The sequence below is a fragment of the Aedes albopictus genome, chromosome 3, assembly GCF_035046485.1.
Source record: "Aedes albopictus strain Foshan chromosome 3, AalbF5, whole genome shotgun sequence".
Classification (NCBI taxonomy): Eukaryota; Metazoa; Arthropoda; class Insecta; order Diptera; family Culicidae; genus Aedes; species Aedes albopictus.
The window spans coordinates 416,996,865-417,012,009 of NC_085138.1; the positions used below are offsets into that span (position 1 = coordinate 416,996,865).

General features: G+C 38.7%; 1 protein-coding gene across 3 annotated transcripts; it reads left to right on the forward strand.

Moving 5' to 3' along the window:
- Positions 1 to 2,226: 2,226 nt before the first annotated feature.
- Positions 2,227 to 11,415, forward strand: LOC109622177 (clathrin light chain). Of its 3 annotated transcripts, XM_020076403.3 has the most exons (5): positions 2,228 to 2,506; positions 3,119 to 3,262; positions 7,560 to 7,592; positions 7,833 to 8,022; positions 10,668 to 11,415. In XM_020076403.3, exons 1-5 carry the CDS (start codon positions 2,329 to 2,331, stop codon positions 10,849 to 10,851), a joined length of 729 nt encoding a protein of 242 aa, XP_019931962.3. In that variant the 5' UTR covers positions 2,228 to 2,328; the 3' UTR covers positions 10,852 to 11,415. The 3 variants fall into 3 exon arrangements, with proteins under 3 accessions (XP_062712309.1, XP_019931962.3, XP_062712310.1); XM_062856325.1 differs by lacking the exon at positions 7,560 to 7,592 and having other exon boundaries at positions 2,227 to 2,506; XM_062856326.1 differs by lacking the exon at positions 3,119 to 3,262.
- The last annotated feature ends 3,730 nt before the right edge of the window (positions 11,416 to 15,145 follow it).

The window sequence follows — 15,145 nt, forward strand, 5'->3', positions numbered from 1 at the left end:
TCCAACAACATCAAACAACACCAAGCAACAACAACAAACAACAGCAACAACCTACCTCCCCTACCACCCTCCCCCGCGCGTCCCTCGCCTATAAAATGACCAACTCATACAACCTATCTTCTTACAACAATCTTGGGTAAGTGAAACGTAAACATGTTGCACTTATCGAACATCTACTGTACATAATTTGTTCTTTATAATATGTTCAGTGCTCACACGCAATTTCTATTGCAGCATCGGAATCGATCACTTCACGGTAAAGTATTGAACTTTGAAAACTGAAACAGAGCTCCGTCACGCCAACACCAGTATCCGGAACAGTATTCCCAAGTGCTGAAGGAACGGTCGAGTTCGCGACGGGACCACTTCAGCCTCTTCACCTACAACTGCTTTATCTTTGTGTAACTGGTGCATTGTTCATTAAATAAAGTTAGCTAAATTGCGAATTATCCAAATTTTGCATTTATTTACATTTTGAAGTCAATCCCACGTGGAAATGGTTTTATTATTGGTTCCAATGTAACCTATACGCTGAACGGTTGAAAACCGTCATGATTGAATCGACAAAAATTCGATAGCGCTGCACATAGTTTTCAAGTGTAAAAGCAACTGGTCATAATCTAAGTGCAGAACTTTTAAATTTAATAGGGTAAAAGCTCCCTTAGTGGAGGCAGTACCAATAGTGGTGGTGGTGGCAATTTAGCACTATTTCGACCAAAAATCTTGCAAATGACATTTTTAAAAGATGCATCATATTGTCTATCCAGTTGGAATCAAGACCGACATTCAAACAAAAATTGCAAATTTCTTGGTCCGCAATTGTTGCAACTGTTTCGCATCTAGTGCGCTGTGTTGCTGACAACAACGGGAAGGATGCGCACTACTTTTGACATGATTAAAAAACGTCGCGAGTTGGGTCGCGTCGCGACTTGATTGTGCGAAGTCCGGTTTGGTGGCGGCCCGACAATATCTATTTAATAATATTCATTCGGTTTTATGTTCAGGATTTGCCGAAAAACCTATTTTAAACAATTATTTTCCTTAATTTTTTTGAAGGTGCAAAGCTATAGTGGCGGTAGTGTTCCTATAGTGGTGGGTCCCATAAGAATTCAATGGGATGTGCCACTATAGGAACCAATGTTAAATTTTACCTCCACAATAGGAACCGTGTACCTATAGTTGGTGCAAGTGATTTATTAGCAAAAACTGAAATAAACAATGGTTTTAAATTTTTTTCTAGCAAATTTAAGTGAAAAACTACCGATTAACGTTTTCAAACTTTTTATTTTATAGTATTATCAATTTTGTTCAATTATTTTATTGTGGATTCACCGGCTACTTGTATTCTACCGGTTACTTGAGTAGCCGTTACAAAGTAGCCGTTTTCATATAAAAATCAACTTGATTGTCAAAAAATGAATGTCGCTGAATAGCTAGTGGCAACGAGGAATAGCGCATACAATAAAAATGTTTAAAAACATTTTTAAGTTACTCTTTTTATAAAACGGCTACTTAGGAGGCCATACTGAAGCGACCGGTAGAATACAAGTAGCCGGTAAATCCACAATTGGGGTTTTAAATTAAGAAAAATGTATTGATTTTTTGATTTTATACAAAGGAGCACCTTTTTCTGAACCACCATGATTTTTTCAGATTTTTAGAACTTCATTTTGGTACCTAAAATCGCGTTCGAAGAGATTTTTCAAAATCACATTTTGACAGCTCTCCAACTGCTTGACAGCCCCGCCCAGTACAAAATGCGACGAGGGGTGATTCGACAAATCGCTCCCATACAAACTTCAAAATGATTTTTAAAAAGGTTCCCGGGCACCAAAATTCATGAAAATTTGGATTTCGGCTCAGTTTTGCATGCAGATTCTGAATATGGAATTATCTCAACACCGCTAAAGAAGCCAATAAATACTACAACGTGCTACTAATAGCACCACTATAGGGCACTGCATTGTTTTGATTTTGTATGGGATTTTGACGTTTCTTGGCCTTGTTGTTTACAAAATTTCTGTAAGAGTGAAAGAGAAGGCGCGAATTCCATGCAGTGCCCTATTGGTACATTTACCCTATGTTATTTTTTCTGAGTGTACTTGTTATGACAATACTTTTTCGTGGACCGGTCTAAGCGTGACATTTAAACATGTACAGAATCCGTCTCTGACCGTTGCGATGTTATTTTCCGCCGAGCTGTCAATCCGTCATCGATCTCGCTTAAAATTTTCTCCACTCGCGAAGCTACTCCCCCGATCCGAAAAGTTTGTGTTAGCTGTGCTGCTGCTTTTTGTGTGCAATTTAATCGTGAAATCCGACCGAAAAATGGACGCATTCGGTGATGGAAAGTTTGACCAACCGGAAGTCGACCCGGCGGCCGAGTTCTTAGCCCGAGAGCAGAACGCCCTGGCCGGATTGGAGGACGAAATCCCTCCGGTGACGACAGGAAATGGCTTCGCCGAAGGCGATGACGTGACTCAACCAAAAGCTGATTCTGGTGCAGGTACGGGAGTTTTTGTTTCTGTCACCATCTAGTAGCTAGGCTATCTTTTGTTTTAGTTTGAGCGATGAGCTGTAGGTAGCTACGATAATGGGACGATGTTAGCCTTATTGCTTTTTCATGCGTAGTTTGATAACTAGAGGTTAATTCAATTAACTAGTCATTCTGCTAAAATTATTGTTTTTGTGCTTTCCGGTGTAGCTTTGTACTATCAGTGGCTTTATCGTTTCGGAGAAACGCCCACACTGGGATAGGAATGAACAAAGCTTCAGCTATCCCTGTGGCTTGCTGCGAATGTGATTACATTCCAGCGAGCTTGAAGTTTATTTCATATATTACAGTACGTCTTCGTCGTAAAATGTCATTAAATTTTAATCTTTTGTATATAATTCTCATCCAGACGTGTAACAGTAGGATAACTTTTTTAGATGTCGTAAAAGTAGCCTAATGCTTCTTCCAAGCATGGATGATCGATTCTGTTAACCAAAGTTTATTTGCTTCTTTCTGTTGATTGCGTATCTACTTCTTCCTTGGTTTCGACTTTGGTTTGCCAACAATCCATACTACTACTAACCAACCGATACAACAACCACCACCACCATCATCGTCATCAAGATCCCCTGGGACTTGAGTTCGAATCGACCGGAAGTTTCGAAATGATTAATCATGATGCCGATCCGATGATGGCCGTCAAAAGCGAACCGGGCGCTGCTAACGATGCTGGGCTGTTCTCAAACAGTCCCACGCACTCCAACGAAGGTAAACTACTGCTAATTTGAGATTCGGGCCGCCTTGAATCTGGGTTCTGGGTGGTTTGAAACTAGGGACTAGGACATGTACGTTTGTTAGCATTAGTATCGTTACTAACCATCTCAGGTGTTCAAACTTTGTGTGACATCTCAAAATATTTTACATGCATGAATGAATGGAATGAAAGTTAAATAACAGTGAACATAACAACACAAGTAGGTACGTATTTATAAGGGTAATTCTACATCAAATCGTTTTATTCTGTTCTACAAAAAATGAATGATTCGTATGAAAGTTCAGTGATGCATCACGTCACCAATTTCATCTGGGTAGGTCTCCAGAAATTTTTCCTGGAGATTTCTACCGAGATCTTATCACGGTATTCCTTCAGGTACTCCTGCTGGGCATTTTCCAAAAAAAAAAACTATTTGAGATTTCTTTATGTGTTCCTTATGAGTTCTGAAGATGGCTTTCTTTAGAGAATCCTTCAGAAGCTTTTTTTAGGGATTCGTATTTGCGTTTAGTTAGAGATTTCTCAGAGAATTCCATCTGCCGATCAATCCAGGAATTCTATCTAGGGATTTCTTCAGGAACTCTTGGAGGATCCCCAGATTGAAATCTATTAGGGTTTTCAGAAGAAACTTTTGGATGATTTCCAGAAAAAAAGTTCTTAAAGATTCCAAGTAGGCACTCCTAGAGGAATTCTAGGGAAGGAACTCCTGGATAATTCCTAGGAAAACTCCAAGAAGGAACTCCTGATATAATTTCACAAAAGATTTCCTGGGAGATTCCCATAAGTAACCCCCTTGAGGATTCCTACACTAAGAAAAATCCGCATCTAGTTTCCATGTGCCCACACATAGAATTTTACTATCAAGCTTTGCACTCGAAAAATAAATGCATCGCACATAAATTCAAATTACGCATTTAGAATATAAATGCCGCTGCACATATTTTCCATCCGACTATTAGATTTTATGTGCAACCTTGCGTGGAGAACGTTTATGTGCGCGCATATAGATTGTAATAATGGAGTGAGATGGATTTTTGCCAATAAATATGTGCGGATTTTTTGAGGTGTAGGAATAAATCCTGAGAAATTCCCAAAATAAACTTCTCTTGGATTTCCACAAGGAATGCCTGGAGGATTTCCAGATTTTTTTTTTAGAGAATTCGTAGATAGAATTCCTGGAAGATTTCCAGGAAACTCCTGGAGAGATAAAAGATTCCCAAAAGAAAGTTCTAAAGAATTCCCAGAATGTACTCCTGGAGGATTCCTACAAGAATTTTTTGAAAGAAACTCAGAAGTAAATCGTGAAAAAAATCTGAAGACGACTCTGGAGGGAAACCAGCGGAAGTGATTGCAAGAATCCAACATCGTAGTCATGGATGCATTCCAGCAAAAACTCCTGCATTAATTAAAACTAAACGCAGTAGTCTCAGAAGAAACTCCTGGTGAAATTACTGGACGAATCCCAAAAGGATTTCCTGGAAGAATGAGTCACAGCAAGAACTTCTTGAAAACCCCAGAAGGAGTTCCTAAAAAAAATTCAGAAGTAACCTCAGAAAAAAAAATCATTGGAAGTGTTTTCTTTGGAACTATTGAAGAGATTCCCGGAGGTATTTCAGAAAAAAAAAGCATCTGGGTGCATCTCAGAAGGAATTCATAGATAAATTTCAAGAGGATCTCTTGTGTAAACCCCAGAATGGTTTGTTTAAGGAATTTAAGGAGTTTAAGGAACTTCTGAAAGAATCCTCGTAGAAATCCAAACAGGAATTTGTAAAGGATCCTCTGGGTTAATTCTAGACGGTTCTTCTGTAGAATTGACAGAAGCAACTCCTGTAGAAATCCTAGGGTTCAGGAACGAAAACTACTCTTCGAATTTCAAGAAGCGAACCAAGCGGAATCGCACGAGGTCACCTAGAGGAATTGCAGAAACATTCATGGAGAAATTCCAGAAGAAACCCCTTGCGGGGGCCTAGTAGTAATAGGAGAAATTACTTTCGAGAGAATAATCCCATTAGATTTGCTAGAGGCATCTCAGAAGAAACTCCAAAAGAGCTCCGTAAAGAAATTCCTGGTGGAATATCAGAAGAAACTGATGGAGGGTTCCTGCTAGAAGTTCTAATGGAAACCCTCCGGAGGAACTCCTGGTGGATTTTTGCAGGAACTCCTGGAGGTATTTCAGAAAGAGCTTCTGCCAAACCCCCATAAGAAAGTTCTTAAGGAATGATTAAAGATTTTCTAAAAATATTACCTGGACGAATTCCAAGGGATGAATTTCAAAGAAAGCGAAAATGCTAAGTTCATGCTGACTTAGAGGAATTCTAGAAACATTCTTGGAGGAAAACTAAAAGGTTCCCAATGAAAAAACCCAAAAGTACTTCTGCAAAAATTCCAACAGATTACTTGCAAAAAAGTACTTGAGGTTACTGGAAGGAATCCCAGAAGAAAAGTCCTTGAGGAATCCTCATAAACATACTTCTTAACCAATAATAAGGGATCACCAAGCGGAATACTACGAAATGTAATTCCAGAATCATTCTTGTAGGAATTCCAGAAGGAACCCTTTGAGTAATCCCAAAGTAACTTGTGGAAGAGATTTCCTAAAAACTACTTAGAATAATGCCACCTCCTTCTTCTTGGCTTAACGTCCCCACTGGGACAAAGTCTGCTTCTCATCGTTCAATGAGCACTTCCTCAGTTATCAACTGAGAGCTTCCTCTGCCAATGATCATTTAGCATGTGTACCGTCTACCCCCGTTGGTTTGACCTCATCTAATCTGAACACTTTTTAATTTGACCCCCTCTAATCTGCACATCGTTCAAACTAAAAATGGTTCAAACGTCATTCTGCTAATGGAACGGGATGAAACGGAACGCAGAATCAAAACAAAACAGCAAAAAGGGTTACCATCAGTGTGTTTTTCGATGTTCACAGGGTTACTAGAAGTTCAAATTAAAAAATGAACCCCGTTGGTTTGCATGAGGTGTCGTTCAAACCAACGGGGGTAGACGGTATATCGTGTGACAGACACGAAGATACTCTAAGGAAGTCAAGGAAGTTTCCTTTACGAAAAGTTCCTGGACCGAGCGGGAATCGAACTCGTCAACCTCAGCAGGGTCATGCTGAATAACCACGCCTTTACAGCTGTGGCTGTATTGGCCCTTGAAGAATAACCCCATGCGATATCCTAAAGGTATTCCTATACCAGAAGAAACTCATACAGGAAAAAATGTGTTAGAAGAATATCTGCCTATGATCGCATAATTGTCCCATATGAATAGGAAACCCAGAAAATATGGGACTGATATGCGATCATGGGCAGAATTCCTGTGAGAAATTGCTGCAGAATTTCGAAATGAGGTGTAATGGAAAAAGTTGTGCAATATTACAAAATACATTGAAACCCTACAAATTCTCATTTTTATTTCCCGTATTGGGCCCCACGTTGGGCGCCAATGTAAAAAAAAACAAAAGTTACGCAAAACACTACAAATGCATCGTGCCCAACGTGAGGCGACATACAACGGATAACTAGGAATAAAACCCTACAAATGCGCTATTTTATATTTCGTATCGAGTTGGACGCTACTACATATACGAAAATAAAATACAGCCCTACGAATGCACAAACGGCTACTTTGGCTAATGTCACCTAACTGTCTGATGGATGAGACATGGGTCTCCAATTCGCAGACGGTGGGTTTGATTTTTCGATCCAGTTGGGAAATTTTAATGGCTTTCTCGGAAATTTTCTCCACAAATGCAGTGTCGGATAAACTGTTTAACTAATTACCTAGTTCAAGGAACTCCTGGAAGAATATCATACCGAATCCCAAATTCAAAATCCGACACAGCCAGTAGATATTTTTCTGTAACAGGTGAACTGGAACTGGTTGATGATAACGAAAAAAGAGAACCAAAAACATGTGGCAAATTCGTCGATTATATGTTGAATTACCTACCTAGAAAGCTTATGTTCAGTGGCGAAAGTATAATTTACAGTAAATAGTATCGCATGGGATTAGGGACTCTTATCACGAAAGGATACCACTTTGAATGCATATAGTAATAAGCCACTACGGGAAACGGTTTGTATTTAATGAAATGGAAGCCAGTTTGCATGCTGTTCTACACTGGGAAATGTACTAACATATGTATCGTGACTCGTGAGTGTTCATTACTTCATGTTTTAGCTTATTTTGTCCCGTCTTTCGTTTGCTACGTTTTAATTTCCTAATCGTAAGCCATTTTTGAATGACAAATGTATAAACATAATTCTTTTTTTTCCAATCCCATAGAAGATGGTAATGATGATTTTTCAGGGTACACAGGTAAGAAAGTTTTGTTTTTTGTTCCGAATCAATTTTCCACCCTCCCTGTCTGAAATCTTAAAAATGCTTCCGTCTCTGTTGTATCTTTTCTTTAATCTTGAAATGTTTCCATCATTCACTCACTTGAATCACAAAACTCCCCGACTTTCAAGACACTCTTCCACTTTTGGAATGGAATTTCCCTATCGGCTATCTGATTGACCAGGAAATTTACCAACGAACTCTCCCACAACTTTCCAGTACCCAAGCAAGTCACGGAGGAACCGGAAAGGATCCGCAAGTGGCGTGAGGAGCAAAAGGCCCGTCTCGAGGAGAAGGATCGCGAGGAGGAACGCAAAAAGGAGGAACTGCGCGAGCAGGCTCGCAAGGAACTCGAGGATTGGTACAAACACCACGAGGAATCCATCTCCAAAACCAAAGCCGCCAACAGGTGTGTACTGGGGGTTTCCCTGAATTTTTCATTACTTTAACCAGTTTTGCTAAAGTTTTGCGGGTTAACAAGCGCGCGTAAAAATGCTGTTCAAATGCTATATTTCTTATTCCTGTGCGATCGATACCTTCGTTTGAAAGCGGTGGCTTTGTAGCGCAATAAGCTTGTGCACGGAGAAAAACGTGTTGGTGTTGATTCAAATGTGAAAACTCAGTTGAAACAACTATTGTTTTACAGCTTCGCTCCAACAGGTTCCTTCGTGTACCCAAGTATGCTATTGTTGAATCTTACCTCAAACTACCTTTGTATTGTCCATCCTACCTTTCTATCCGATTGTATCGCGCTGCTAATCATATTTCCTCAATTCTCGTGATTATCCCTTTCTTCTTCTTTTCTTCTCTCATGACTGAACCGATCAGGGAATCGGCCAAGTAAGTAACCACGCAGTAGCACAGCGTTGTTCACACAGGGTAACACCTTCTGGTTAATCTATGGTGAACAGTGTCAGTTTTGTAGATCTCTCTTTTTCCATACACCACCGCCATTAATGTACACGTTCAGTTTGATTAGAAACAGATAGAATAGTAGATGCACTTTTATCTGGTCCAAGGTTTTTTTTTTCTAGGATCTTCCGTAGGTATATTTTTTTCTGGTTGAATACGTAGAATTATTGAATAGCCAAAATTGTTTTCTTTTCAAATGTCTCGGTAACACTCTTTCAATGTTTTTTTTTATCTGTATTTACGAGATTTTTGGCCCTAGGCTAGTTTATCTCGGCACCAAGAACTCGGGAGGAAGAACTCACATTTTGTGAGTTTGTCGGGAGTGGGATTCGATCCCAGGTTCTCAGCGTGATAGTCACGTGCTTTAACCATCACACCACATCCGCTCCCAGCATTACGATGCTTAAAACTGTTGTATCCGTATGAAAACCTAGATTTTCGAGTAAAATGTAACTGAAATTTCTTACTACACCTCATTAGGAGTTTTGAAATGATTTCGCGAAAAATACTTTTTCAATCAAGTACTGCACTGCCCCACTCGCATAACAGTCTCATCTTTGCTGGGTTTTGTATTCATATGGGACTGTTATGCGAGTGGGGGCAGTGCATCCATGTTGCATTTATAAAAAAAAGGCTAAAACGCTACTAAAAAAGCAAAAAAAAACTAGGCAAAATTGATCATTATTTCATCGTAAAATCATTGCAATCTTGCAATAATTCAACCATGCTCGTTGAAGCTGCATCTGTTGTAACGTACACTATACGTCTGTGCCATTTGACATAAGTTCGTATGGTATAAGGTCATTTGGCATAAACAGTATTGTTCCGATTTTATCACGCCCCATTTCAAAAATGCTTTTAAATATTCTACAAAAGCTATACGCATTTTTGATATTTTTAACGTTGCAAAACGCGCTTTCAACATTCATCTTGAAGAAGAGGGGAAACACTTGCTCTCAAAGGTAACAGTAAATGAATGAAAAATGAAGGACTATCGCGCGGAGGGCGTGATAAAATCGGAACATTACTGAATGACATTTGCCATATTGTTCAGTTGGCATAAAGGATGCTTGTCATTAAAAAGAAGGGTACATTTTGATTATACCAAATACCCGTTATGCCAAATGTCTTTATGCTAAGTGATCTTATGCCAAACATCCTTATACCAAATGTCCCGCTCTGCAGAACTATTACCTTCCATTAAAATTCCCCTTCAGTTCTTGCTGTCTGTTATTACGATTGTTACCGTTTGTCCAATTTTTTTTGACGATTTAGAATTATTACTTTTTATAGAGATTATGCCTTCGTAAAACAATTTTTTGACGATTTAGATTTATTACTTTTTATAGAGATTATGCCTTCGTAAAACAATTCTGTTTTTCCCAAACAGTTTTTTTTTTGTTTCTGATGCAACATTTCAGAGAATTACACGTGATTTCGTTCTATAGCTTTTATTTTAACTTTCTCCGAATCTTTATCATGTTTACGATGAAATGATTCATTATCTGTGATATTTTTCTAGATGTCTTGATGGCAGAGACAATCTAGAGGTCCTCTGACTTAGTTGGCTTTATTCAAAACCCCCACTCGTAAGTCCAGAGCAATGATCATGAATAATATCTAATTCAGTAAACATCTCAAAGAAAGGCCGAAGTCCGTGAACTACACAAGACACCCCGTCTTCATTTGTTCTTTTCTAATGCTGTAAACACAGACAAACAGACGTATCAGTTGGAACAAATTGTGATAAAAGTCATCGTCACGAAAACATAATCGCCCAATGCTAACCAAGCTATGTTACGCAAACCACTCAGTAGGTGGCGGTAGTGAGCAAACGTCAAACAGGAGTAAAAACGATGCAAGCGCCGTGATCGAGTGATTTGCGAACTACAAAATATTTGAACTAACCGTTAAAAATGGTAACGATGAAAAGTGAGTAGAGTGAGACGTCTGTTTGTCTGTGCTGTAAATATTAAACCTTGGCTTTTGTGTTGTCGTTTATCTTATACTCCCTTCAAATCGCACCTGAATGTGTTGCTGAATGTTTCTCCGCTTTTGAGTCTCCTCTTATCATTGCCTTCAACTGACCATCAATTGTTGTTCTTTCCCCCCACAATCAACTACTCAACCCGCCCCCACCAGAAACGCCGAAAAGCAGTTCGTGGCGGAAACGGACGAAATCGAACCGGGCACTGAGTGGGAACGCATCGCCAAGCTGTGCGATTTCAACCCCAAGACGAACAAGTCCAGCAAGGATATTTCCCGGATGCGGTCCATCATTCTGCAGCTGAAGCAGAATCCGATCTCGACCAGCAAGAAGGTCTGAATGCGCAGCGCAATAGAATCCTGAACAACAAACAAGGGGGGAGGAGCAGTTTAATTGTGAGTAATCAATCCCTATATTTATCTGGTAAGAAGACAACCTACATCGATAGGTCAGATACCCGTCGTTGGTTTATGTGTTAAAATAAACCCTAATGAGAATTGTAAGAGACAAAACAGAACATATATTAATTGTAGATCAGAAGAAAGTTTTTCTTAACGATTTTGTTTGATATCTACTCGTTTGAATATTTCACTGTATATCGTTTGGCATTGTTATGCATCTGTATCATGTAAAACTTTTCACCATTCCTCGGAAAGTATTTGCCCCGGTTTTTGTTTTATTTTTTTTTTTCTACAAGTATTATCAGAAAAATTGTGAAGTGAAACTTATTATTTCCGAGTGCATTTACTGGTTCGAACTACTTCTACTGATTTTCGAGTCCGTATGTCTACATCGGGAGGAAAAGTGCAAGCTGAATTGTGCTGAAATTATAAGTTATTGTAACCAATCGTAACTATGGTTGAAAATGCTCTAGACATCAAAATAAATCTGTTGAAAAGCTTACCTCCGTGGATATGTTATCGATGTGTTAGTGATGTATCACTCACCGAAAGGGCTGTCCTTTGTAAGGACTGTTCATTTTATAAAGAGGACAACTTTGCAAGGCTATAAAAAGAAAACGCGTAGTTCAAATTTGAGCAGCCTTGGTTAGTTGTTCAGTACATTATATTAGCAGATAATAACCATAAATAAATTGGTTTAAAATTATTGAACTTCATAGAAATGTGGCAAAGTGTTTCGAGAGATCAATTTTTCAATTCCCAAAAACTAAAGATGAACACAAAATTTCTGTAAAACATCGGTTTATCGTTTTTAATTGCAAAAAAGGGTTTGCCATGCTGCAGCAGTTTGAGTGATACATATTCTGGCAAAATATAAACCTAATCGGAATAATGGTTGTTGAGGTATTAAAGTTACAAATTGGACTCGATTTTCAGAATAAAATTTATTTGTTAACAAAAATGTATAAAAATAATAAATTTTGAATGTTTTCAATGGATCTAGTCGAAAGTACTAATAATGCAATTTCAAATGCAGAAAACCGCTTCTTGATAGCATTGTTGGCTTGGTTATTGTGCTTCATGGCAGTTACCGGAGATAAAACCGCTTCGTTCTATGAAGGTTCTTCTAAATAACGATGTACTCTATTGCAAATACAACGTAACAATGATGTCGAAAATAAAAATTAACATGTAGTTATTTTCAAATAAGGTATATAATCACATAGGGTCAGACCTTGCTGAAAATAAATAATAATAAGCTTCTCTAGAATCAAAAACTTGCATTTATGGAGCAAAAATTATGCAATTTTTCATTATGGCCATCATTAAGTATTAAATTTATGATGAATTTATGATACTTTAAAGCATATTTTTCTTCGGTATCATTTAGAATGCGATTTTCTTCTATACTGGACAAATTTTGAACTGATTCCGTAGTGTTATTGCATCACTGGACTTAAATAAGTATTTTTAATCAATTTCATTGATAACAAGGCAACTCACTATATCAAGCTGTATAATGATTGGTGTATTATTACTGACCAACTATTACACTCTACCTTTAGAAGAATAGTATTGCATCCCAACACATTGAAAAGTTCATGAAAATTTTAAAGTTATGTATGTGGAAAGTTGTGTAGAATTTTGAGAAATGGGGTTTTATTGGGTTTTAATGAAAACCGCTTCAGTTCCATAACTAAGGACAATTTGTATAATGTTATATTTTTCCTACACTGTAGAATAGCTATGGAAATTTATGCAAAAAACCGATAATGATTTTATTGAAAAATAAAAAAGATATCACACAAATAAGGTGTCCTCTTTATAAAATGAACAGTCCTTATGTAGATGGTATGCCAAAGAAACCTGGTTTACTATTATCAGAGTTTGGCGAGGGAGGATGGATATTTATTGGTGAGCTCGTTCCATGAACGAAAGATTAAAATGCTATATTGTGATCGTTGTTAGTTCATGACTTTTATTTTCTTTGGTAACAACCATGTAGATTCAGTGGTGATCTTTGTCTCTAGTAGCAACGCACGTTTCTTTTTGGAGCACCTTCAGAGATAGCGTTTGGAATTCCTTCCATGATTTCTCACAAGCTTCCTTCCGTATTTTTTCACGGCATTTTTCTTAGTATCCCTTCTGATCATACGTTTTCTTTTCTCCGCGTTGTTTTGAATATGGCCAGCTGAATTAAGAAACGGTTGGTTGTGCTGCGCCTTCCGCAAATTTGACCTCGAAAAATGATTGCAAATTGACCTTCGGTGTTACTTCTCTTACCTGACGATTTAGCGGATCGCGTAGTGTTTAGTAGGATAATTCGCGATTGTTGTGAGAGTTTGTCTTATTTCCATCGGGGTGCCGGAGTTCGTCTTGATGTTCGCGTGATTTCCGTGTAATTTTTGATAGTAGGTATTGCTGCTGGATGTTCGGAAGACACAAATATTTAAAAGTAAAAAAACTGGAATACATATAATTTGGTGAGTTGGTTCCTATATATCATTTTGGTGCCTAAACGTTGACCAAACGTATCCTTTGAACTTAACCCTTCCACTAAACAACACCTGAATCCCCGAGACATCTAGGCTTGAGAGGACGTAGAGGTCTCTACATACTTTTCATGGGCGTGCAACTAATCTTCCTTTCCCATCCCACAGCTGTCGCAAGGACGTGGCCAGAACAGCTCTCGATCGTTGGAGGATTACAACAATCTTGCCTTTGAGTCAGTGATTTATTAGCCCCAAATCTTTGTGCTTTGGTAACGGACGGCAAGAAGGCAATTATCATAACAGCGGTTTGGGAATGTATCACCACCGAATTTGTGCGACCTGCGCTAATACATTTTTCTTAGTATCTTTTCTTGAATTTCTCCCAGAGGTTCTTCCGGATTCTTACCGGCATTTTTCCACGATTCGAGCAACTCTTTCCAGGATTTTTCCTTAAAAATCCTCCAGGATTCCTGAATTCCGATCGATTTCGTCTTGGATTTTTCACGGGGATCCTGCAGAATTTCTAGCAGAAGTTTTCTTTGTAATGCTCCCAGAGTCCCTCGTGGGATTTTCCCAGAATTCCTGTGCTTTATAAAAAAAATCGTGGAATTTCTCCAAGAATTCATCCTGGGATCTCTACAAGAGTTTTCTTTCGTGATATTTTTCAGGCGTTGTGGCGGAATTTCTCTTAGAGTTTCTCTCGGGATTCCAGACTTGAAGGATTTTTCACGATTTCTTCCGGAACGGATTTCTCCCGAAGTTTTTCTCGAGATTTCTGTAAGAGTTTCTACATGTGTTATCTCTGGGATTTTTACTAGAGTTCCTCCAACGGATTTTCACGAATATTCTGCAGGAGTTCCTACCGGGATTGGTTCCAAAAGTTTCCCCAGTATTGCTCACAGAGTCCCTCACGGGATTTCTGCCGATACTCCTACTGTAGGTTCTTCAAGAAATTCCCGTGAGCTTTCTTCCGTAGTTTCCTCCGAGATATTTCTTTTGAACATTCGTGGAATTTCTCCTGAATTTCATCTGAGATTTCTCTCCGGACATTCTCTCAGAAAATTCCTTCCTGAGTCGCTTTTTGGAATTTCTGCAGGAGATTTTGCTGATATTTATCATGGAGTTCCTCCCGCGTTTTATTCATCAGAGATTTCTAAGATTTTCCTCGTAGTGGTTACTAGGATTTCTGGCAGTGGTTTTCCTGAGATTTTTTGAGAGATTTTCCCAGGGCTATTGTCCCTGGATTCCAGGTGTTTCATTTGGATCTCTTTAATAGTTACTCCCGAAGTTTTTGACGTTTTTTTCTAGGGATTCTTCTACTGCTGCGATCATCTGTGAAATTCCTCGTAAGAAAATCCTGGAGAAATGCTGTGAGAAACTTTAGAGGAAATTTGGAAAAAATCTTGAGAAAAACGGGAACATTTTGTCAAAAAATCTGGGAGTAATCCCGGGAAGTAATTCATGGAGGAACTCTGGAAGCATATCGGACTTCTCTGAAAGAAATCCCAGGAGGTACATTTGCAGAAACTCCGTGAAAAACACCGACAGAAATCCTGGGATGAACACTGGTAGAAATCCGAGGAACAACTCTCAGAAATTCTGGAAGGAACATCGAAAAACATCTCTAGGAGCAAATTTGAAAAAATCTCTGGATGGAGCAATGGGAGAAACTTGTGGAGAAATCCAGAAAAAAAAACTCCAGCAAACCCCCAGGAAAAATTTTTTTGCCAAAAAAATGAA